The 22,794-nt window shown below is 45.0% G+C and overlaps 18 protein-coding genes across 18 annotated transcripts; 9 read left to right on the top strand and 9 right to left on the bottom strand.

Annotated features, from left to right (window-relative positions):
• Nucleotides 1-80: 80 nt before the first annotated feature.
• NEHOM01_0891 (uncharacterized protein) lies at nt 81-782 on the bottom strand (the record flags this gene model as incomplete). The annotated part of the gene is made up of 1 exon (XM_051489769.1): nt 81-782. One exon carries the CDS (start codon nt 780-782, stop codon nt 81-83), a length of 702 nt encoding a protein of 233 aa, XP_051345729.1.
• Nucleotides 783-1,088: 306 nt separating this feature from the next.
• NEHOM01_0890 (uncharacterized protein) lies at nt 1,089-1,997 on the bottom strand (the record flags this gene model as incomplete). The annotated part of the gene is made up of 1 exon (XM_051489768.1): nt 1,089-1,997. One exon carries the CDS (start codon nt 1,995-1,997, stop codon nt 1,089-1,091), a length of 909 nt encoding a protein of 302 aa, XP_051345728.1.
• An 87-nt stretch (nt 1,998-2,084) lies between these two features.
• NEHOM01_0889 (prolyl 3-hydroxylase /prolyl 3,4-dihydroxylase) lies at nt 2,085-3,191 on the top strand (the record flags this gene model as incomplete). The annotated part of the gene is made up of 1 exon (XM_051489767.1): nt 2,085-3,191. One exon carries the CDS (start codon nt 2,085-2,087, stop codon nt 3,189-3,191), a length of 1,107 nt encoding a protein of 368 aa, XP_051345727.1.
• Nucleotides 3,192-3,595: 404 nt separating this feature from the next.
• Nucleotides 3,596-4,138, bottom strand: NEHOM01_0888 (uncharacterized protein; the record flags this gene model as incomplete). Its single annotated transcript, XM_051489766.1, has 1 exon — nt 3,596-4,138. The coding sequence occupies one exon, from the start codon at nt 4,136-4,138 to the stop codon at nt 3,596-3,598; it is 543 nt and encodes a 180-aa protein (XP_051345726.1).
• A 9-nt stretch (nt 4,139-4,147) lies between these two features.
• On the bottom strand, nt 4,148-4,621 carry NEHOM01_0887 (uncharacterized protein; the record flags this gene model as incomplete). The annotated part of the gene is made up of 1 exon (XM_051489765.1): nt 4,148-4,621. One exon carries the CDS (start codon nt 4,619-4,621, stop codon nt 4,148-4,150), a length of 474 nt encoding a protein of 157 aa, XP_051345725.1.
• Nucleotides 4,622-4,649: 28 nt separating this feature from the next.
• On the top strand, nt 4,650-5,303 carry NEHOM01_0886 (translocation protein SEC62; the record flags this gene model as incomplete). Its single annotated transcript, XM_051489764.1, has 1 exon — nt 4,650-5,303. One exon carries the CDS (start codon nt 4,650-4,652, stop codon nt 5,301-5,303), a length of 654 nt encoding a protein of 217 aa, XP_051345724.1.
• A 466-nt stretch (nt 5,304-5,769) lies between these two features.
• Nucleotides 5,770-6,342, top strand: NEHOM01_0885 (DnaJ-like protein subfamily C member 9; the record flags this gene model as incomplete). Its single annotated transcript, XM_051489763.1, has 1 exon — nt 5,770-6,342. One exon carries the CDS (start codon nt 5,770-5,772, stop codon nt 6,340-6,342), a length of 573 nt encoding a protein of 190 aa, XP_051345723.1.
• Nucleotides 6,343-6,361: 19 nt separating this feature from the next.
• Nucleotides 6,362-7,882, top strand: NEHOM01_0884 (nuclear protein localization protein 4; the record flags this gene model as incomplete). Its single annotated transcript, XM_051489762.1, has 1 exon — nt 6,362-7,882. One exon carries the CDS (start codon nt 6,362-6,364, stop codon nt 7,880-7,882), a length of 1,521 nt encoding a protein of 506 aa, XP_051345722.1.
• A 240-nt stretch (nt 7,883-8,122) lies between these two features.
• Nucleotides 8,123-10,279, bottom strand: NEHOM01_0883 (uncharacterized protein; the record flags this gene model as incomplete). Its single annotated transcript, XM_051489761.1, has 1 exon — nt 8,123-10,279. One exon carries the CDS (start codon nt 10,277-10,279, stop codon nt 8,123-8,125), a length of 2,157 nt encoding a protein of 718 aa, XP_051345721.1.
• Nucleotides 10,280-10,704: 425 nt separating this feature from the next.
• On the bottom strand, nt 10,705-11,799 carry NEHOM01_0882 (uncharacterized protein; the record flags this gene model as incomplete). Its single annotated transcript, XM_051489760.1, has 1 exon — nt 10,705-11,799. The coding sequence occupies one exon, from the start codon at nt 11,797-11,799 to the stop codon at nt 10,705-10,707; it is 1,095 nt and encodes a 364-aa protein (XP_051345720.1).
• A 38-nt stretch (nt 11,800-11,837) lies between these two features.
• On the top strand, nt 11,838-14,219 carry NEHOM01_0881 (uncharacterized protein; the record flags this gene model as incomplete). Its single annotated transcript, XM_051489759.1, has 1 exon — nt 11,838-14,219. The coding sequence occupies one exon, from the start codon at nt 11,838-11,840 to the stop codon at nt 14,217-14,219; it is 2,382 nt and encodes a 793-aa protein (XP_051345719.1).
• A 314-nt stretch (nt 14,220-14,533) lies between these two features.
• On the bottom strand, nt 14,534-16,537 carry NEHOM01_0880 (cullin 2; the record flags this gene model as incomplete). The annotated part of the gene is made up of 1 exon (XM_051489758.1): nt 14,534-16,537. One exon carries the CDS (start codon nt 16,535-16,537, stop codon nt 14,534-14,536), a length of 2,004 nt encoding a protein of 667 aa, XP_051345718.1.
• Nucleotides 16,538-16,627: 90 nt separating this feature from the next.
• NEHOM01_0879 (large subunit ribosomal protein LP0) lies at nt 16,628-17,425 on the top strand (the record flags this gene model as incomplete). The annotated part of the gene is made up of 1 exon (XM_051489757.1): nt 16,628-17,425. One exon carries the CDS (start codon nt 16,628-16,630, stop codon nt 17,423-17,425), a length of 798 nt encoding a protein of 265 aa, XP_051345717.1.
• A 455-nt stretch (nt 17,426-17,880) lies between these two features.
• On the top strand, nt 17,881-18,582 carry NEHOM01_0878 (ribosome maturation protein SDO1; the record flags this gene model as incomplete). The annotated part of the gene is made up of 1 exon (XM_051489756.1): nt 17,881-18,582. The coding sequence occupies one exon, from the start codon at nt 17,881-17,883 to the stop codon at nt 18,580-18,582; it is 702 nt and encodes a 233-aa protein (XP_051345716.1).
• A 636-nt stretch (nt 18,583-19,218) lies between these two features.
• Nucleotides 19,219-19,884, top strand: NEHOM01_0877 (uncharacterized protein; the record flags this gene model as incomplete). Its single annotated transcript, XM_051489755.1, has 1 exon — nt 19,219-19,884. The coding sequence occupies one exon, from the start codon at nt 19,219-19,221 to the stop codon at nt 19,882-19,884; it is 666 nt and encodes a 221-aa protein (XP_051345715.1).
• On the bottom strand, nt 19,881-21,059 carry NEHOM01_0876 (uncharacterized protein; the record flags this gene model as incomplete). The annotated part of the gene is made up of 1 exon (XM_051489754.1): nt 19,881-21,059. One exon carries the CDS (start codon nt 21,057-21,059, stop codon nt 19,881-19,883), a length of 1,179 nt encoding a protein of 392 aa, XP_051345714.1.
• Nucleotides 21,060-21,376: 317 nt separating this feature from the next.
• On the bottom strand, nt 21,377-21,988 carry NEHOM01_0875 (p24 family protein delta-1; the record flags this gene model as incomplete). The annotated part of the gene is made up of 1 exon (XM_051489753.1): nt 21,377-21,988. One exon carries the CDS (start codon nt 21,986-21,988, stop codon nt 21,377-21,379), a length of 612 nt encoding a protein of 203 aa, XP_051345713.1.
• A 27-nt stretch (nt 21,989-22,015) lies between these two features.
• Nucleotides 22,016-22,687, top strand: NEHOM01_0874 (CTD nuclear envelope phosphatase 1; the record flags this gene model as incomplete). Its single annotated transcript, XM_051489752.1, has 1 exon — nt 22,016-22,687. The coding sequence occupies one exon, from the start codon at nt 22,016-22,018 to the stop codon at nt 22,685-22,687; it is 672 nt and encodes a 223-aa protein (XP_051345712.1).
• Nucleotides 22,688-22,794: the final 107 nt, after the last annotated feature.

The following is a 22,794-nucleotide window of genomic DNA, read 5'->3' as shown; positions in this document are numbered from 1 at the left end:
CTATCGCCCCATGGATTGCCAACGACACGCATCAATTCAGATCTGCTCATAATAACAAGACCAACTAAATAGCCACATAATTACTTGCGGTTGCAAACTGCCTTAAGCTCGGCAGATAAGGCCTCATAATCGGCGTTAGGACCTAGCCGGGCAAGAACTTGGCCATCTGCTGAAACCACAAACTTAGTAAAGTTCCAGTTAACCCCGGTAGTCCCCATGATTCCGGTCTTCTTACTGCCACACCACTCAATTGGTCCTTTTGAATCGTTAAGGGTGCACTTGGCAAAAACAGTAGTACGGTCATTATAGAGTTCTTCAGCAGTTAGACGGTCAATGATCAGTTGGCTGTCATCCAACTCTTGATTAACCACAAGACCCATTCGTTTGAATGAGGAGGGGAAGAGAAGAAGGTGAACGTCAGGGAATTCCTTAAGAACTCGGCGTAACTGTTCAAAGCTCTTTTTAGCTAGCTTACAATTGCAAGCTGTATTAACTAGGATGCAAACCTTGTCTTTGAATTGCGAGAAAGCAATAGGTTCGTTTTTGATGTTAGTTCCAGTGAAGGAATAGAACTCGCTTTGAGGCGTTGGGTTAGAGTCGTTGGATTGTGGAGGTGTCATTGGGAAGAAAAAGGCGGGAAATAAATAGACAGATTTGTGTTTCGTCTTACGTTGAAAGTGAGTTATAACGTGAATTAGAGCTCGGAATAATAGCTGAAAAGAGCCAATAAATCCTGCTGCTGGGGGCGTAATGAGCGCATCGGATGTGTTGATGTGAGTCATCGGCTTAAAAATTGCCAACGAATTGAGATGGGATAAGGTGGAGTGAGATAGGATAAGTTAAAATAAGACATTGAGTTGGTATTGTATTAAGTTGAGTTGAGTTAATAGTGGGTTAGTAGTGAGTTGGCAGCACGAACCCAAATACTAACTCAACACGAACTCAAATACTAACACAACATAATACCAACTCAACATAATACCAACTCAATAACAAACGACTGTGCCATTGATATGAACAGCTAAAGTGCCAAATTAACTTAACCCAATTCAATAAAGTAATAGTAAGATGTTAACCCAAAGAGTTTATTAAGCGATGTGTCTAACCGAATCTTCTGTTTGGCAGCAGAACTGCGTGATGGCGTTTTTGATTGAGCGGAAGAACCGAACGATAATATTAGGCTCACTTTCTTCAGCGGCAGCATTTGATGCGCCGGATGTAGCTTGACCAGCTGATGGCCCTTGTGGCTTGTTAACGGGCTCTTGAGTTGGCTTAGGAGCCGCTGAAGTGATGGGCGGCCTGGTAGGCTTGGACTCATCACTATTGTTGGTTATTTTGCTAGATGGGACATTTCCAGCCGGTGGGTTAGCTGTAGTTTTGGGCGGCAGGGGCTTATCCTCCTGGGGCTTAGGGGGGTTGGGAAGATTCCCTGGTTTAGGGGCAGCGCCCGGGGCAGCACCGGTCTCCTTGTTAGGGGCACCCGGCTGTGTAGTGGGTTTGCTATCCGCAGGGCCTTTAGTGGCTGCTGACTTAGCATCAGATGCAGTAGTGCCAGCAGCACCGGTAGCACCAGTGGCAGGCTTGGGACCAGCTTTGGCCGCATTGGCACTAGCATTAGCACCGGCGCCGGTGGTTGTAGCACTTTTAGCCGCATCAGTAACAGCCGACTTAGCCGTGCCAGTGGCACTGGATTTAGCCGCATCGCCAATAGTAGACTTAGCAGCATCACCAGCAGCAGTAGTAGTTGATTTAGCGGCATCGCCAATGGTAGACTTAGTAGCATCACTAGCAGCAGTGGTTGATTTAGTAGCATCACCAGCAGTAGTGGTTGATTTGGTCGCATCAGTAGTTGATTTGTTAGTAGCATCAGTAGTGCCAGTGGTGGACTTGGCTTTGTTTTCAACGGCTTCCTTGGCCTTGTCAGCTAGGCTCTTGGGATCATCAGATGGCTTCTTGTCGTTTTTGTTGTAATTCAATTCTCCTCCTTGAATCGGCATGTTGATCTGAAACACACGCTTGCTATTTATACTTTTGCCCCGTGTAGATCCCCTGAATTGCGCCAATTATTTGTGCCCCTGTATTTTATGTCGACTGAAACCGGGCTCAGTCTACTCCAAGGAGCGGTTTTTCGTACCCCTTATTACCATCGCGTTATTGACGACTTTCTCCCGCCAGACGTACTGGCTAGATTGCTTGAAAAGCATGATGGCGCCGAGTATTTTGAAAAACATACTGATTTGTTTCACTTCTATCAGACTGAAGAGCTGAACAAAAAGAAGGACTATGCTGAGTTTCTAGAGAAGGTGAAGTCAGCCATGGCTTTTGATTTAGCCAAAATTGGAAAAGCCGTTGCACACCCCGAAATGGATCTATTTGGGTCTTACTACGAAAAGGGTGATTACTTGCTGCCCCATGATGACTGTGTTGATGACCGTGTGCTAGCCTTCTCCTTTTACTTGAATACTCCGGCTAGAAGCGGCGGATCAACAAATGGAGAGCTAGCTCTGTTCCACAACGATGGCATTAGTTTGGCCAAAGCCGTGGCGCCAAAGACCAACCGCATGGTGATTTTTGAAGTTTCTGATAAGTCATACCACGAAGTGCAGAGTGCCGACGGAGTGCGAATGGCCTTAACAGGCTGGTTGCGCTCTAAAGAGCATGCGCCTATGAGCTGTATACCTCCTTACCAGCCCAATCTTGCGCACTTCATCCAGTTTAGCAATGCCGACACCAAAATAACCGAAGTACCAGAAGAGATAGTCCAGGTGGGTTTAGATGAAGCCATGGGAGAGGCCCTGGCAAAGACTTTATCCGAATTTTCTTGGAAGCCTCGGTTGAACCTGCTCTCAGGACGAGTTTTAGAGGTAGATGAATGCAATGACCAGGAAAAGACAAGAATCCTACTTCCTTGGATTCTAGAGAATAGTCATGTCCTGGATAGTATGTGCATTAAGATTCCAGAAATGGGCTATCTTTTGCTAAATGACCCCTTTAACGACTCAGAAGGGGCGCTTGTGATTATTTCATTATTTGATGGCGATGTAATCTTAGTGAGCGAAGAAGGCGAGCCTATGGTATCACTTCAGCGCGAGCAAATGTACTTATGTCCTCGCAACACAAACGTCTTCATTCCCCTCAACCAGGACAGTCCCACAGGGTACGTGATTGCCTATCGAGTAGATATGAAATAAAAGACTATATCAAGTTAGGTTAAGTTAGGCTAAGTTAAGTTATATTAGGGTAGTACTAAGTTAGTACTAGACTAGTGCCAAGTTAACATAACATAACCCAACCCAATACTAACCCAACTTCATTTTAGATACCAAAACTATTCATTTATTCACCAAAAACTAACGCTATCCATAACGCATCCTCTTATCCCATTTCGCCCACGGCTTAATATCCGGCTAGCACAACCCAATATCTAACCCAATAGGCCTAATCACACACACCCATATCCAGTACCAATCACACCTAACTCAACACTAATCACACCCAACCCAATACCAATCACACCCAACCCAATGCCAACCACACTCAACACAATACTAACCCACTCGTATCTCAACCTAGCATCAACTTATGGTTGTTGGGCTTACTTCTGCAAAAGAACCCATGATAAGCCTTGGCAAATTGTCTCTTTGCTTGGGGCCAATTCTTCGTTGACTTGCCGTGCGCCATCAACAATTTTGTAGCTTCGTTCTTCCAACACCTTCTTGATCTGCCGTTTAAAAGTCACATACCGAGACTCCTCCAGCCCAATTCTAACTACTATTAAGAGCAGCGGAGCCGATTCGTGGGTGTTCTTAATGCTCTCGATATTACTCAGCACCTGCTCCCAGTTCTCCTCTTCAACACACCCAATAAAGTATGCCACAGCATTCATGTTCTGGATGCAGTCCCAGAAGAGATCAGCCTTCTCTTCATCGTGCATTTCCAAGACCGAAATGTTTCGACCCATGAACGATATCTTGTGGTAGGTCAGATACTCGCTTTGGTGTCTAATTAGCACCTTATGCCCCTTCAGCACTAAACTCAGAAACTCATCCACTACGGTGTACCGCTTAGCCCGAAAGGGCTTCAGCACCAGAATAGCAAAGGTCGGCCCTCGGTATAACCTTGAAAGAATAAACCCCATAACAAACAATCAACAAAGCTCGCGGCGTTTTACTTCTTCAAAGCACTGAATATGATAGAACACAGTCTTGTTTCCCGCCGGCACTTCCACAAAAGGTACAGTTAGGTCACAAGGCGAGCAGCGTCTTAAACAGTTGAAACAAAGATTGTTCTGGTGGACCCGCTCCAGATAATCCAGAGGGTCATCGGGCAACGTAGTTGTCTCTAAGTTTAGGTAAGCTTCCAGGCCAATTAGGTCAGTACTTATTACGCGTACTTTGCCATCCACCACTTCAAAGACACTGCCAGCCACTCGATACTGGTTCTTATCTAGCTTTTCGCGCTTAAAGCAAGGCCCCGACTCGTACTTCTCCAGCTGCGTAATCAAACGATTGATCTCTGAAAGTGTCGATTCCAAATCAGCCTGATGCATCTTAGAGCGGTTGATACGACCAAGGCAAGTTAAGATCCGTCGACAAAACGCTTGTTTCTTGAAGGCCTCCATATTTAATCTTTCTTTTGGCAAACAAATAATGTCCGACACTCAACACACTTTCAAAGAGCACTTTAGCGTAAAAGAGGCCGAGAAGCATTTGCGGAACATCGAAACAGTCGACGCGATTCTTAACCGAATTAAGCGCATTCGGGTTTTTAAAGGCACCGATGCTTTAAAGTACTTAATGAATCAACAAGGTTTAGTCAGTACGGAAGCCAAGCTAGTTATGGAGACCTTACTTGAGAACCACTACATATCGCGTGTGCAACAGCTAGGAGACCAGTACACCTTGGATATCGGGTACAGCTTCAACATCAACCACGAGTATATCTGGCTAGTAGACGGATCTCGTGCCTACACCATAGGCATAAGTGTAGCTATTTTAGTAGGCGCTCTCATTATGGCCCTCTTCCCAATCTGGCCGAGAAGCATTAAGATGGGAACCGGGTACTTGTTCTATCTTATATTTGGACTCTTTATTCTACTAATTAGTATTTCGATAGTTCGATTGATTGTGTATTTGGTAATTAAGGCTGCAACTGGCCAGAACTTCTGGATCTTCCCTAATTTGTATGAGGACTGTGGCATTCTAGAGAGCTTTGTGCCTCTCTATGGCTGGACAGAAGATGAGGCAGGCCAGGAGCAAGGAGAAGATTGCCAAGAGGCCAGTAAAGGCCACACTAAATGTTAATAAATCTGGTGTATGTTTGAGTGCGTAACTTATCCCATAACCTACTACACATGCTAACTTACTACACATACTAGCTTACTATATAGATTAACTTACTACACATGCTAACGTACTACATATACTAACTTATTACACATACCAACTTACTACACATATTAACTTACTACATATATTAACTTACTACATATATTAACTTACTACTAGCATATGCTAACATATCTCAACTGCGAACATCTAGCTAGTAAACATCTAAATAGTTGCCATCTCCACAGTCAATACCAAACCAAACACAACTCAATTCAATACTAAACACAAGTCAACTCAACACAAGTCAACTCAACCCCACACCAAACACAACTCAACACAACCCAACACAATACTAAACACAACACACCAAACACAATCTAACTTAACTTATTTCAAGAGATAGCCGTGATGTAAGCCAATGGAAGTGACAAATTTTCCAATGAAGACCAAAGAAGCCGCAGAAGTTCTGGGCTGCTCAGTAGATGCCTCGCCAGAAGAAATCAAGAAGTGTTTTAGACGACTCGCTATGAAATGCCACCCTGATAGACCAGGTGGTTCGGAAGAAGGCTTTATGCGTCTTAATCAAGCCTACGATCTTATGCGCCAAAAGGACAAAGATCAATCTAATCCCATAACCAAGAACATGTTCGACCGTTTCAGACATATTTATGAAGGTTCCTCAGAAGAACAAGAAGAGATAATCAGTCTTTATCGAAAATATAAAGGTAGTTTAGCCAAAATAGTTGACCATATGCTCCTAGGTGAAGACGAACAAGAACCAAGATACCGAGCTATTTTAGACCCACTAATCACAGCCGGAACTCTACCTCAATATCCTGCCTATCGCCGCCACCTCCTAACTAACAAAAAGCGACAAGAAAAGCGACAAAAAGAAGCCGAAATGGCAGCTAAACTAGCACAAGATTTGGAGGCAAGAGCCAGCAATCGAGAAGATCGTTGGAATGCCATGATCGCCAAATTAGAGGCACAAACTACCCGAAAGCATAAATAACTTTGTTTGGCTATTTTTTATGATTGTACGTATTCAAGGCCGCGATAGGATAATGAGTATTGAAATTGAAGAGAATTCGACAATTGAGCGCTTGAAGGAGATAATCAATGAACGCACCAAAAGTATCTGTACGCGGCTGGTTTTGGCCGGTGCCGAGTTAAATAGCGGAACTTTACTGGCCAATGGGATTGGTAATGGTGATATGCTGCAAGCCACTTATGACGTAGTCCGAGTTGATAAGGCCGAAGATTCGCCAAGTACGGGCAACACGGGAGGCAAGCGAGAGTGTCGACACGGTCCTAGTGGAATGTGTGCTGACTGTGCCCCTGAGGATTCTTGGCTTTCTTCTTCTTTTGATAAGCGGCGGTTTATTTCACAAGGCGCGTACGAAGAGTACTTGGCCAGTCAAGGCAAGGAACTAGTTTTAGAAAGTCACTTGCCTCCGGCTTGTCGCAACCATCCTGCTTCTGGGCGGTGCCACTTGTGCCTGCCTAAGGAGATTGTTTTGGGCCGACAAACGTTCCGACCTGTTGATCATATTGAGATTGATGACCGCTCGATTTTAGAGCGGCTAATTCATGAAAGAAGAGCTACTGGCGGCCAAACGGTTTATTTACTAGTTGGGCGGTACAGTGAGTATGCGGCCGTAAGTAAGGGGGTGAAGGCTGAAGTCTTTGCTGCTCTACCGGTTGAGCATACGGGTCTGATCAACGGAGTAGTGCTTAATCCAGCGGATAAGACGTTGCAAGGCACAGACGAGAGTTTAAAGAAAGTACTAGATATGCTGGGTATGGAGATAGTCGGTATGGCGTATACCCGGATCTTGCCTGAGCCGCAGTTGTTTGTTAGTTCGATGGAGGTCCTTTTTGTGGCAGAGATGCAGCGCCGGTTTCCTTATATAGTATCTGGTCAGAATAAAGGATCGCGTTTTGTAACTCTAGTGATTGCGGGTACGGAGACCTCTTCTGAAACAATTGAGATCTGTGGGACGAACTTAGCGATTGAGTTATTACAGGACGGTTTGTTGTTTGCAGCTGCTAATCCGCGCGAAGTTAAAGTGGCACCAGCCACAGCTGTTTGGACGGGTAAGGAGGGAACTAAACACGGTCATGAGATTCCAGTTGAGTACTTGGTGGTGCGGCCAACCCACGGACTAACGGCCGGCGAGGGATTATTTGCCGTGCCTTCGGGAATGACTGGGTTTAAGCGGGGTAGCGGATTAAGTGGAGTAAAGAAGCACTTGCAGAAGCGCTTAACTGAAGAGTCGGTCCAGGGGCTTAGTTTAGGAGCCTTTGCAGATCTGGGACTCTTATTAGAACTAGCGGACTTAGAACTGTTACCGGATGGCTTGGCAGCAGCTGTACTGGCTCGGGATGGCGCTGCTTTTAATCAGGACGTATTAGAAGGAAAGTATCCAGGACTGGTTGATCTGGCTAAGGATTGTAAGCTTGCCAGTGGCTGGGGGTGTCAGGCCTGTACGTTTCAGAATACAGGCAATGCCGCAGAGTGCGATATGTGCGGTCTGCCCAGGAGTTGCTAAGCATTCTTGTTGGGATCGCACTGCCATGTATAATAAAGAAGTTAGTTTGAGTATTGGGTTAGGTTTTGATTGAGTTGGTATTTGGGTTAGGTTTTGAATGGGTTAGGTTTTGAATGGGATGGAGTTAGTATTGGGGTGGGATGGGATGTGATGAATTGGGATGGTATTGTATTAATAGTTGATTGCGATTAAGCAAAAAATAGATACGAGACTTTAAGATGCTTAAGTTGTAGTTTATTCTTAAGAACGTAGTTTGGGCTGCATGCAACGGTATTTGTAAGCCGTAAGGAGGGTGCAGATGATTATAATTGGGCACCAGTAGATAAGGAATGTTTTGAAAAGGGTGAATACTGTGACTGGTGGAATTAAGGTTTTGAAATCACTAAGTTCGTGAGCGGGCATCTTGATGACGGAGGAAGACATTTGTTTAAGAAGATTGCGAGGGTCTAGTGCGGGGGGCAGTGAGATCTTCTGGCCATTACGTTCGGAATCTTCAATGAGCTTCTTTGCCATGTTTAGCTCCTCGATTACAAGAGAATTGCCTCCTTTGAACTCGCCGCCGTAGGGTAGCTTGCCGTTGTAGAGATAGAGTTTAACGAGCCATTCCTTAAAGAAGACAAAGGGAGAGAAGATGTAGATTTTGTGGAGCCCTAGTGCTATATAGTAAGTCGTCCTAGTAATGGTGTTGATCTTATCTGGTGTTGTCGAGTTCTTGTCTTGATAGGCATCTATGAGCATGCCAGCCATGCTGTTCACGGTGTAATATCCTGAAGAATCAGATGCGATAGTGCTACTGTAGTGGGCTAAATTGTACCAAACTAAGTCAATCAGGATAACACAAGAGAATAGGTAACTCGTGCCAATAAAGGAGCGGATCATTTTCATTATTGGTAAGAGAATAATGGCAAGCTGAACCAATCCACCTAGTACTGAGAGCAGGAAAAGGCCAAAGATAAAGACGCCCCGCGAGATTTCCGAGATAGCAAACACACGAGCATCGACTGTCTGGGTTGAGCAGTATAGGAAAAAAGTAACCAAAGCAGCAAACATCATCAGCACTTTACGAACTATGATTTCCATTAAGACCGTCATAATGAACTCCAGAGTGGTAAACTGTCCATCAGTGATGTTTGTACGCAAGATTCGAGTAAAGTCCTTGTTCAAGGTACAGCAACTGGATACAAAGCCGGCTAAACTAAACACAACTGACAATCTAAGGAACAAAGATAAGTAACCACACAGAACAAACCGATTAATGGCTTGGGATTCGGTGGCACCTGAATTCGGGACCAACTGGTCGGCGAGTTCACTGATAAACCGGCCAACGTGCCTGTCTGCCTCAGCGGCAGTCTTGCCATGGACCGCAAACAGTGCTCCGCTCCTGTTTAACAATAGGAATAAGACAGTAAGGAAGAGATAGACAAATAATTCGGTTAATAAGGGCCGGAGTTTGAAGGTCTTGGAGAAATAGAGGGAACGACAGAAGATCTCCTTCACGTTTGTCCAGCGCAGTGCACCAAAAGGCACCCACGCGATGTTCCCGGGAGTTTGTCTGCCTTGAGGTTGACCAACTATCCCTTGATAGATGCTCTGTAGTTGCACAATGTTCGCCCGGTCCTGCTCACTTTCTTCCTTATTAGCGAACAAGTGCAGGAGATAAGTGATGTAGAACATTTCACTCTTCAAAACCAATCCCCGCTGGGTAAAGTACGACACGATTTGGTCAATGGGCCCGCTATAGATCACAGTATTCTTGTACATAATGAGGGTGTAGTCGAAATACTTGATAATCTCCTCTGAGAGTTGGTGAACAGACATAATAGAAGTATCACATGCACCTTTAATAGTGGATAGTGTTTTAATAGCAATAACAGAATCAAGTCCAGATAAGGGCTCGTCCCAAATAGATAGAGACTTCTTGGACAACAACCCAGCAATAACTAAGACTCGCTTTTGTTGACCTCCTGAAAGATTATCAAAAGAAACATTCCTCTGCCGCACTAAGTCGAACTCCGCAATCAACGAGTCAACCTCCTTGCGACATATTCCGTAGCAAGCCGCAATTGAGCAGAGAATAGTGTGCATGGAAATCTTGCCGTACTTCCACAAGTCCTGTCGGCAGAAACTTACATCTTTAAACCACTCGGATACATTTCTTGGGACCATTTGCTCGCCGTCCTTTGCTGGTGTCAGCACACTCCCATACGTTCGATAGGCAGAATCGCAGTGTCCGTAGATTGCATTCATTAATGTTGTCTTTCCGTCACCACTAAGACCAATTAGAAGGACTGTTTTGTTTTTAGGAATAGAGAAGGAGACATTCTCGAGTATTTTAACACCAGTGTTGGTTTCTCGAGTATAATTGTTAAATTGGATCCAAGTAGATGTCCCACTCATAAAACAGCAAAATTTGGCTTATCTATATATAGACGTTGATGGAAATTAATAAACCTATTAAATTAATACTAAGTTGCTATTACATTTGAGTGTGATTATGATTAAAATGGCAGTAATTGGCCGAGTCTAAAGTAATTAGATGATAATGTTGATGTGTGTAAGCTAAGTGGTGACTTTTCATCACGCGGAGTTAGTTTGGGTCCAAATTTTCCATTACATTGAGTTGGGCGTGATTTGTAAATCACCCGCTTTCATTCAAGTCTCATTCAAGTCTCATCCAATAAGAAGTTATATTTGACACCACAACCAACTAATTCTTTAGTCTTTATTCGTTACAAGATACTATTATAAGATACCATTACAATATATCAGATCACCACCAGATCCCCATCAGATTCTCACCAGATACCGCCCCATTTGGTTGCCTAAATAGGAAGTGTTAATCGGAAGACTTCTTTCAAATGAATGTCACGGGGGCAGTACGGACACTTGAATGGTGAGCCCTTGAAGAGAGCGATCTTTTTCAATGCCCGGGTGGAGATAACATGCCCACAAGTTAGTATGCAAGGAAAGTTGTCAATGGTGCACTCACTGCGCAGAACAGGGCAGACAAAGGAGGAGTGGAAGGAGAGCAAAGCAGGTGCAGCCGATTCAATGGGCTCTGTTTCGGTGTCGTAGGGATTTATGTTGATGCTTTCCATCTTCTTGCCGACATGGTAGAGAATTTCGAGGGGCAAGTGGCGCTTGCCGGTCTTAGTAAAGAAGGACTTCTGGTGGCGTCGGCTGACTTCGGAGTGGTGTAAGGGAGTTACTAGCAGAGAGAGAAAGTGAAGGACCGTTTGGTACTCTTGTGAGTGCCGTGAAAAGAGGAAGGTATTCTCCTCTTCCCGGCAAATGAGAGAACTGCCTTCAAATATAAACCCCGATCGAATTTCAACAATGACTTTTTGCAGCAGCTTTTCCTTATCTTCGTCCGACGCCAGTTGGCTCTTTCTAGCTAAGTACATTCTGATCGGTTGGTATAGGCGGTCAAGATAGGGCGTTCTCTTTTGGGCTATATCTGTGCTGCGCTGCAGAGCCTCGCGGCCCTCTTGCTGGATTTCAGCGAGTTCTTGTTGGTAGTTGGCTTGTCTGTAGAGGCTCTCTTCTGATGACAGACCAAGCTCTTCCTGCCAAGGCGAGTAGATTTTGTACAGAGAAATCGAGTCGTTCTCGGTCTCCAGGCCAGTTGACTCTGGCAACTCCTCAATAAGTGTTTTGGCACTTTCAATGGCGCCATTATTGATCAGGTACTCAATGATCATAGAATAAATCTGGAGATTGGGTGTAGGTGTAGGAATCGAGTGGTTGCTAGGATTCTTTTTCGGGGCCGGGTGTTGGGTAGAGATTTCTTGCAGCGAGCGAATGGCTTCTTCTACCAGAGCTCGTGTTGCTTCGCCTGAGAGCGGCTTTCGCTCCCAGTTATCAATCGCGTTCTTCAGATGGGCCGCAGCTCTCCCAATGCGCGATGAAACTCCCATTTGAAACAAACAAATATTGGGTTTAGTATTGGGTGAGGATGGAAGAGAAGAAGAGTAGCACCGTCAACATGATAGAAAAGCTCATGCAGATGCTCCCGAGCTTGTCCGAGACCGAGGCAGAAGCAGCACGTTTTCAGATCGAGAGACTTCGGGACGCGAATCCTTTTCTCTCGGGAGCGGAGGCAAAGCCAGCTACTATTCTGGAGTGCTGGGAGAGTCGCGGAACAAGTCGCATGGAAATCCTAGCTAGTGTTCTGAAGAAAGAGAAGGACCTGCTGCGAGGGTACAATATTATCATGCAGGCTGAAAGCTCAACGGCAATCAAAGAAAGAATTGAGTATACGCAACGCAAGATTTACTTTGTGCAATCGGAGCTAACTAAGATCCGACGCATGGCAGACGATGCCGGGGTAAAGTGCCGAGTTTTTGAATCTGATAAGAGTATTTTAGAGCGCCGCAACGACTCGGCTCCTGAGAATAGCAAGAAAAGAACCGGAAAGGCGTACCTGACTTTTACTAATCTTAACAACAAGAACCCCCTCTATAAAAACGTGGCCGTGCATGTTTATGTTGAGGATGTGCTCTTTGCTAAGCTAACTGAAGCGGATATTGCTAACTGCAAGGCTATGGAGCTACAGTTTAATCAAGCACAAAAGATAGATATTTTGCTGATCTCAGATAGTGACGTCGTGATTGGATGGCTATACTTTCCGATTGAAGATCTTGTTGTGGCCGAAGATAAGGGCGAGCGGGCTTTCTACTACTCGTTTTCTGACACTAGCACACTATCGCTTTCCTTTGGACAGTGTGTGCTGGAAAGTCATGGGCTGCAGAGAGGAAACGTTGATTTGATTACACAGCGGGCCTTTGGGCATGTAATGCGTCTAATTGACGATAAAGAGTACTACTACTGCGGTGTGTGCAGCAACAACAGCAAGGTTGATCCGGTGTACTATCGCTGCGACAACTGCAAGTTTACTTGTCATCTGGGATGTGCTCGGAAGATCTTCTTTCTTTGTGTAGAGTACCTACGGGTCCGCGAGGAAGAGGAAGAAAAGAACAAGGTAGAAGAGCAGATCAACCAAATACGCATTGAGCGACTCAAAATGATTGTTGCCGCCATTGACATTCGCGAGAAGCCTGAAACTGGCACCGAAACAGCCGACCGTACACAGCACCCTGAAAAGTTCGATGTTGAGACCGCAGGGACAGATCCAGCTGACCGGCCGCCGACCAAGAAGTACAGCATTGAGCACTCCCTTAACAAAACCAAAATACTTGGCATGTCCTGGTGCTCTCACTGCGGGGAGCGGCTTAGTATTCTGGCTCTGGGCTTAATGTGCAGTGCCTGTGAACATGTGTACCACATTGAATGCCGGCCAATGATCTTCTGCTCCTGCGGTATTACTGATGAACTGCGCACTGAACTGGTAGCTTACCACCCCGCCCCAAAGAAGAAAGAAGATACCTCCGGGATTACTCTTGATGAGTTTGAAATGGTTTCACTAATCGGTCGAGGTACCTTTGGTAAGGTCTTCCTGTGCCGCTGGAAAGACCAAACCGTGGCTTTGAAATCAATCAAAAAGAAGACTGCGATTGATAAGAACTGCGGAGAGTATATGGAAATTGAAAGAAGAGCCCTGGAAATTGCCAAAGCATCCAAGAACCCGTATCTACTCGAAATTCTTGGCTCTTTTCAAACAAGCACACATGTTTTCTTTGCAACCGAGTTTGCCGCTGGAGGCGATCTGTATTTCCAAACCCAGTCCCGCGAAATTCCACCCGAAGAGATTCAAATGATTTTGGCCCAAATTCTATTGGGAGTTGAGTCGCTGCACTCAAACAACATTATTTATCGAGACCTCAAGCTAGATAACATTTACTTCACCTCAAACGGGCGTATTAAGATCGGTGATTTTGGGCTGGTTAGTATTGGAGCCCAGCACGGTGTAGCCCATACTTTTTGTGGAACTCTAGCCTACGTGGCCCCGGAGGTCATTAAAGGAAAGTACACCAAAGTAGTTGATTGGTGGGGTCTTGGTGTCATTGCTTACGAACTCGTTATGCACAAAGCACCTTTCCATGGCGAAACCAAAAGTCTGTTGCAAGCCGCCATCAAAAGCGAGGTGCCTGAAGATCTAGACCAGCTCAATGAGTCTACACGGAGTCTGATTGAAGGTCTACTAGATAAGAACCCTAAAACCAGGCTTGGAGCCGAGTCTTCCCAGCAAATCAAAGAACATCCCTACTTCGCCGGAATTAACTGGTCCCAACTAAAGACCCAACCACCTCCAGCCCAATGGACACCTTCAGACAAGATTGAAGACAACTTTGACCTGCTACTTACCCGCGAGCCACCAGCAATTTCTCCAGCCGCCGAGGTAACCGAAGATCAAGATGTCTATTTCCAGAACTTTTAGCTAACCCCCAACTAACACCCATGCAAATGCTACCTAAATACTACCTAAGTACTACCTAAGTACTACCGAAATACTAACGCCACACCGATCCTATATCAAATAAATTAGACAGTAAGCACAATGATTAAAATAGAACAAAGTAGACTAATTGGGTTATTTACTAGTTGATACATCTGCGTATTGAATTGGTATGCGTATTGAGTTGGTATACGTATTGAGTTGGTATACGTCTGGCGTACTTGATATACTTTTTGCGTACTTGATATACGCCTTACACATTGAAACAATACGAAGTTTTATATCTAACTGATGGCTTAGGGCAAATAAAGAGTTAAATCACCTTCTACCTCTAGTAAAGCCCTTTCCTGTAGACTTTGAAAAGCTTCATTGTAATCCATAGGGTTCCAATTAAAGACCGGTGTATGGGTCGCTTGAATAATCTCTTGCAGCTTACTCGTGTCACACTTTCCAAGAGCTTTCAACTGCCTAGTAATGAGCGCCTGGTAGTACAACTTCCGATTGCCCATACGCTTCGCAGCTACGTCATCAACAGCCACCACAAGCTGAGTCTGAGCCGAACTAAAGTCCGAATTGAAGGCATACGTCTCATCCACCCGACTTAGAATATCTAAACCGCGCAAGCTTTCTAGTACAGCCCGAGCCTGCATCGTACTCACACTTAGCCAAGCCGCTGCATCATCAATACTCAACGGAGCCTCCACTATCTTCTCCAACAGAGCATAGTGCAACACCGGCATTTCCACCGTATAAACCTTATCCGTACTCAGCTCAATCTCCACCCAAGAAAGCCGACTAGCCCAACTAAGTTTCCTTCTCTTATGCTGGGCCAAGTAAGCCTTCTCAAAGGCAGCCACCATCTCTACTAAACTCCCAGGAATAGCTGCCACTTGCATTTCCGTCTCAGCCACCGGCCACATACATGCTGTCGTCACAATCGCATAGAAAAAAGGCTCATTAGGCAATGCCGCTGTCGTCTGGTTGTAACTCTGCCAGAACACTTCGTTGTCCTTAGTACTCCGCACGATATCATCAAAGATCTTCCCAACTTTCCGTCGTAAAGCCCAAGGCAGTTGTAAAGCTTCAACCGCCGCCCGTTCCATCATCGGATCAAACCGTAAGTGCAACAACCGATCCATCAGCTTCTTCATATACGACTGGTAAAAGATACTTTTCTCCTCACCCGCCGGAATACACCGTAGCAGCACAGCAAACAATTCTACCTCCACCCGTCTCCCCCGACTAATTACCACGGCCAAGTACTCCGAAAGCAACAATCCTACTCCAGCCCGGTCCAGGCGTTGGGCCAAAGTCTCCTCTAAAATCCCCAGTATTTTCAGAGACCCAGTCGGCGCCAGTAACTCCGCCGTCTCAGAATACACCCGGGCAATCGCCGCACAGTCAAACTCAACCGGCCATTGCGCCCGAGCAAAGACCCGAGCACTATCCAGGAAAACCGCTAAAATCTGTTTCTCCAAAGGTTCGACCGCCCGGCATAAAGCCGCAATCTCCTCCCGATCTTTCCCTTGCAGCACCCGATCAATCTCCGCCCGTAACTCACTTACCTTCCCAGTAAAAATAGCTTTCTCCAACTCCGTCTCCAACAAACTCACTGAAACCGGCAAGAACAACTCCCGGTACTCCGCTACTATACTCCTAATGGCCACACTACACCGCTGTAAATGCCCAAAGATATCCTTACCCGTATAAGCTCCCACTCGCCGCCTAAACTCAGCCACCGCCCGATTCACCAGCCCAGTCTCATAATTGTTCCGGTAGTACTCCAATACGTCACCATTATTAGTCACTATCTTCCGCAAAGACCGCAAACAAACTTCCACCCACTCACGATAATCGGGCAAAGATTCATGCAAAGCCGGCAAGTTCTGCTCGTACCTCTGCCGCAACACAATCCGCTCCCAAATAACATACCCTAACTCCCGCACCCGTCTACACTCCCTATTCTCCCGTACAGCCGCATTCAAGTGCCCACATACTCCATCAATTAACTCCACCACCTGCTCATAGCGCACAAATGCTTCCGCATACGCCTTAACCCACTCCCTACCTTCAATCCCCGCCCTAAGCTTAACCGCCAAGGCAAAGAAGTACTTGCCTATACACCAATGCAACCGCACCGCAAAAGCCGCCTCCCCACTCGCTACAATCTGAAAGACAGCCGTATACATACCCATACCACTACATGGCTGCCCATTAGCAATACAATTAGCCCCCTCTTGAAATACCTCCCAAATCCGCATAAACCTTTCCGTACTTATACTAACCACCGGTGGATCCATTACTCTTTTGTTTGGCCAGTCTAAGTAGGCTTATAAATAATTAAAGACTAAGCCACCCCCCTTTTTTTCTTTTGCCCCTGCCTCTAACTAATGATCCAAATAGAACAGCGGACAGCCACCCCAAAATTAGCCCGTAAAATTAACTCATTTAATAGAACGCAGGAATACTTTGGAAAGTATTCTAAGTTCTTAGTAGTTGATATGACGTCAATGTCATCAAATCAAATACAACTAATTAGACACGATATACTTGGTAAGGGAGACTTCCTTATGGGGAAGAACACGACTATTAAGTTGGCCTTAAGAAAGTTTGCGGAGAACCGACCGGAGTTAGCTGGAATTGAGTCGGTTATTAAGAACAATGTAGGAGTTATCTTTACTAATGGCTCGTTAAGTGAGTTAGAGGATATCTTTGAGGCGCGGAAGGTTAATTCAGTAGCTAAGCCCGGAGACTTATCACAGTGCGACTTATGGATTGAGCCGGTCTTTACGGGGCTAGACCCGGGGAAGACTAGTTTCTTCCATGCCTTAGGAATAGTGACTAAGATTACTAAGGGTAAGATTGAGATTCTTTCGCGGTGTCAAGCCTTGTACAACGGTAAACGAGTTGGTCATTCTGAAGCTGCTTTATTGTCGCTGTTAGGTATTACGCCTTTTGTCTACAAGATGAAGGCATTACATGCTTATTCTAATGGGAAGTTCTTTGATGTGGCCCATTTAGCCCTAACGAGTGAGGCGGTTGAAGCGATGATTCAAACTTCAGTGGATGCACTGAGTGTCATGGCGATTGGTGCCGGCTACGTAACTGAGTCAACGGTTGAGCAGGAGATTGCCCATACGGTTCGGGAGTTGATGGCTTTGGCCGCAGCTGCTGAGTTTGCCATCTAAGGCCTAGCCAGGGAATAAATTGATTAGGTTAAGTTAAGTTAAGTTAAGTTAAGTATGGATTGCGTGTGAGTATAGGTTGGGGTGGGTTTGGTTTAGTATAGTTTGGTTTAAGTAAGTATAGTTTAGCTAAGTTAAGTTAAGTGTGGGTTGCGTTTAAGTTAAGTTAAGTCTGGTTTGGGTTGCTTGTGTATAAGTTTAGTATAGTTTAGTATAAGTTAAGTTAAGCCTACTTTCGATGGTATTCATGTATGTTATAGTGAAATGTAGAGTGGCTGAATTGGGTTGTTAGTGTGAAGTGAAGTAATGTGAAGTGAAGTAATGTGGAGTGAAGTAATGTGGAGTGAAGTAATGTGAAGTAATGTAATGTAATATGGCAAAACTGTAGTAGAATAAGTTATGTGAATGTAAGAGGATACTTGGGTGATAAAGGGGGAAAGGAGTAAATCTTATTCATTATGATATTTGCGCCAAAGAGTCGGAAAGAGTTAGTTGGTGTAACGGTAGTGCAGTATAAGGGGGCACACGGTCGGGTTTTTGAGGTGGGCGTGCGGCCGAATAAGTTGTACGAATATAAGCGTAATCCTGGGCTGGCGTTGGCGGAAGTCTTGCATACGGAGTGTGTGTTCAGTGATATTAACCGTGGGGAAGTGGCTCGGGCGGCTGAAGTCCGGGCGGAGTTTGGAGTAACGGGTGAAGGCGCACTACGGGCAATTTTGGCCGGGGGTACGGCACGACGAGATAGTGCGGCTCGTGCGGTTGAATTAGCGAGTCTGCGGAAGGCCGTGTGTGCCGGACTACAAGAAAGATTGCGACTGCCTACTGGGGGTAGGATTAATGCGGTGCAAGCCGAAGGATTGCTCAAGGAAGTCGGTCATGCGGTTTCAACCAAACCACCAAAAGTACAGGTGGCTGAAATAGCTAAGAAGGCCGTGCAATTGGGGTGGCAACGACGCCGGATTAAGCTGCGGGCCTCGGAGAGTATTGACTGGGCGGGTGTGGTAGCAGCTGTGCCAGAAGGTTCGGTTTTCCAGAGTCACGGATGTTGCTTGGAGGCCTCAGATGATCTGTACGGCTTGATTTGTCGTGAGGCCGAACGCGCTGGAGTTAGCATAGAGGAGATCCCTGAGGAAGAGATTGAGGAGTTAGTGGAGATTTAAATGGGTTAAGTTGGGTGGTGATTAAGTTGGGTGGTGATTAATATGAGTAGTGGTGATTAAGATAGGTGGTGATTAAGTTGGGCAATGAATAAATAAACAAGACTTATTGTGGTGTCTGTACCATTTCCTGTCGATCTTAATGAGAATCTTGATATATCTCTACTTTTAAACGAGTAAGTACAGATAATGTAGATATTTATTCCTTACTACTTTAAACAACGCAATACTAAACCAAACCAAACTAAAACAAGCCAATAGAGCATAAAGATACGACGAAGATTGATAAAGGACTTTTTAGGACTCTCTATGGCATACATGAAAGATTTACAGAAGACGATACCAGATCTAGAAGCTACTCAAACTCGTATACCAACTCAATACTAACTCAATACTAACCCAATGAGAGGTCTTTATCCGAGCTTGGACACAACAGATAGTAATGGGTTGGTGTTTGTTTTGATTGATTGATTGTGTGTGTATTGAATTGTTATGGTATGAAATGAAATGAGATAAGATAAGATGAGATGAGGTGGGATAGGATGAGGTGGGATAGGATGAGATAAGAGGAGTGGGGACTAGGAGAAGGTGGAAAGAGGAGAAGATAGTAGCTAATGGCACGATTGGAGACAAAATTTTATGAGTGTAACCGAACTGTGCAAACGTATTGCTGCCGCTGAAGAGTTTGTGGTAGATAAGGAGTCTTTATTGGGGTTAGATAAGGTCGCAATTGGGTCGGCTAGTGATTATAAGACTGTAGCAGAGTCTCTGGTTTACGCCTATTGGGGTTTGCCCAAGCGAGAACAGCAGGAGGAATGGATTGAGATAGTCTTAGAGCAAATCGGCCAACGGGAAGACGGTTGGGTGTTTATTAAGGCCTGGCTAGCTAGTATTAGAGAGAAATGGAGTAAGATTGGTATTAGAAGAGAGAAGAAGTTTGAGCTGCTGGTGAAACAAGTGGTGGCCTGGAGTTGCAAGCAGTATACGATTGACTTGGAAGAATGGGTGGTTAGAGGCCCGGGTTCTAAATACGACGTAGCAGCTATGGGTACAGTGCTGGCTTCAAAATCAGTGCTAAATGATAAAGAGGTTGTTTATTTGGTGAACTACTTTATAGCCCAGGGAGATACGTACTTCCGTGAATTCTTCCGGGCTAAAGTACTACCAGTACTGAAAAAGCAAGGCATTGATCAAACTGTAGCTGAGCTGGCCTATGAAGCAGGGAACAATCCAAAGGCATCGTTGCGAATGCGAGAGTTGTTGCATAAGGTATACTTGTGCGGCCGGGAATCGGGTAAAGATTAATGGCGGTTGGACTGTTGGCGGTGAAGGAAGTCTCTTAATTGGGAGAGTATTTGCTTGCGATGTGTGCTGAACTGACGGACTTCGTCCTGAAGGCCATCGATAGGCAGGATGTTTTGGGCAACCAGCAAATAAAGAATAAACTCAATATTGACATTGTCCCAGACACTTCTTTGGAGATAAGATTCTAGCTTGTGTAGGAGCTGGACTGGATCTTGGGCCATTTGGTCGGTAGGCAGTTCGGAGGGGAAGATACGGGAGAAAAGAGGTAGGGAAGAGAGGGAAGGATTGTTTTTGGCGAGGAGAGTTTCAATTGATTGGCAGTAGCGTTGGATTTTGTTTGATTTAGAAGGCTCTATTTCACGGGGCTTATAACGCGGAGCTTGTTTAATCTCATAAAGGAGTTGGTCAGTATTAGGACGTGATTTAGAGTAGAAGGTCCAGCGCGTGCCTGGGGTTTCTATAACGAGGAAATGGCGTTTGCCAAACACTTGTTTGAAAGCACGTAAGTCTTCGGTTATTTCTAAGGACTGGCCGTACTTATCTGGACCTCCTTTCTTCTGGGCTAGGATGAAGTGGCTGTAGAGCGAGATAGCGTACTGGGTGGCGAAGAGCAGGGAACTGTTGAAGGTGTCTAGTTGGTAGAAGGACTGGACGTATTGCGGCTGTCGAGTGCGGGCAAGGAGAAAAGGATCTCGTGCTTGCAGCTGTAAATTGGTGTAGGTCTCTGCTACACTGCCGAGTTTAACCTCAACTAAGGTTCGGCCTAATGCGGTTGACTCAACGGTGTAGAGGGTAAAATGCGATTCGACCAAGTCCGGGCTGAAATAATGGCGCAAGTCACGAAGAACTTGACTTATAGGTGTTTGCTTAGCACAGGAGAAAGTCAGCTGGTTGAGATCGGCTAGTAAGAACTCTCGGGTATAACTGTTTAAGCAAATGGTCAGTTGGTGCTCGGGCTGGACTAAAAGATAGCGCAGAGTCTTCGCATTTTCGACCCGTCCTAGCAAGCCGTCCAGTTCTAAAGTGCGCTGCCCAACTAAGCGGGTTCCTGACCAAGTAATTTGAACAACAGCATGGGTACTCAGGGATAGAGAGTGTCTTTCCAAAAAAGTAGCCACACTTTCTTTCTTACAGTGCAGCTGGGTTCCAGTGACTGTAGACCAGACTATATCCATGTCAAAGCAATTCCCTAACCCAATATAACCCAATACTAGCTCAACTGATAGCTGTTTCAAAAAGGTTTCGCAATACCAATCCAATTAACCCAACCCAACACACTAAGTTGTTGATATTTCCATTAGGTTGGTATTAGGCTCGTATTGGGTTGGTATTAGGTTGGTATCTTGTTCTATCCTATCTCAATGCCAACACACTACAAACTCAATAACGTAGCACAATGCCAACACACTATTAACACACTACTAACTCAATACCAACTCACTACCAACTCAATAAAACATAAGTAAAGATAACATAACATAAACTAGTCCATTTAGATGAGCTTCTTCTTCTTGAGGAAGTCTTTGAATGAGATCATTTGGTACCCCAAAATACCAGCAAAAGCTATGAACATGATGAAGTTGATACAGGGAATGGAAATAACAATGTCATTGATACTGTTGGAAAAGGCGGCGATTTCCTTCTGACGGAATGAGGTTTGTAAGGATAGCTCGTAAAGCAGCTTTTCAATCCGTGAGATTTCCAAGAGAGCAGGCTCTAGTACTTCTGACTTGGCAACTGCTTTGTTAAAAGTATTGAACTGCGAGGTAATCTCATACTCCACTAAAACTGTCTTTTCGGGCACTGGGTCGCCTTGCTCAATCTGGACTTGGAAGGTTTGTGGCTCGGTGGTGTTGAAAGAGAAATCAACGGTCTCTTGCGACTTTAAGCCTCTTTTGTAGAAAACTCGCTTGCCCTCTTCAGAAAAGATAGTCACGTCCAGGGATCCTTCGGTAGGTGTGGAGAGTTTAAAGGATCCTTTGCAGATCTGGTTGGCTATAATCGGTCTTTTGAAAACAAACGGAGTCCCAATATCGCTGATTGGTAAGAGCAACTTACTACGCACTAAAACTAAAGACAAGACAAACACAAGGAAGAGCTTCATTAAAGATCGCAAAAAACAAGAAAATATATGACGCCATCCTTCTATCGCCAAAGATCACCTAACCCCATGCTAACTCAAACCGATACGTTTTGGAGTACCTTGGCAACCGCCACTAATATTGGCAAGTACATTAGTTCTTTGGCCATTAGATGTTTCTTTACTAATTATGACGCGAATATAGCCCAGCGTAAGTTTTTGGTGCTGGACTTAGAAGGTGTTTTGTTCTATTCAACCATTGAGCGACCAGAGAAGCGGTATGACTTCTTTGTGCAGTATATGGATGGGGGCCAGCGCTGCACTCATTTTGTTACTTTGCGACCGATGATTCGGGAATTCTTTGCTAGTGTTTCTGAATGGTATGAAGTGGTGTTGTATACAACCATGGAGAAAGTGGTGGCAGTTGAAATGGCCATGCGTTTGGAAGAGGAAGTGCCTGGCTGCCACTTTAGTCGTATGTTGTACCGGCAAGATTGTGACTATATCAACGGAAAGTACTTGAAGGATTTAAAGAAAGTATCAAGTGATATGTCTTCGGTAGTTATGCTAGATTGTGAATACGAGCCCTATAACAACAAACTGCCTATTGATCCGTTTAACGGTGAGATTAAAGACCGAAGTCTTCTCTCTAGTATGATTATTCTGGACTGCTTACGGTACTGCAGTGATGTTCGGAGTATTCTTGAATTAGCCCATCTCTAATTGTATTAAGTTGAGTTGAGTTAAGATTGTGTTAGTGTTGGTGTTAGTGTTGGGTTGTGTTGAGTTGAGTTAAGTTGGGTTGGTATTAAGTTGGATAGGCTCATTTT

Source organism: Nematocida homosporus (assembly GCF_024244095.1).
Source record: "Nematocida homosporus strain JUm1504 chromosome Unknown 4449, whole genome shotgun sequence".
In the NCBI taxonomy this organism is placed as follows: Eukaryota; Fungi; Microsporidia; genus Nematocida; species Nematocida homosporus.
This window is presented reverse-complemented; position numbering and strand designations above follow the sequence as displayed.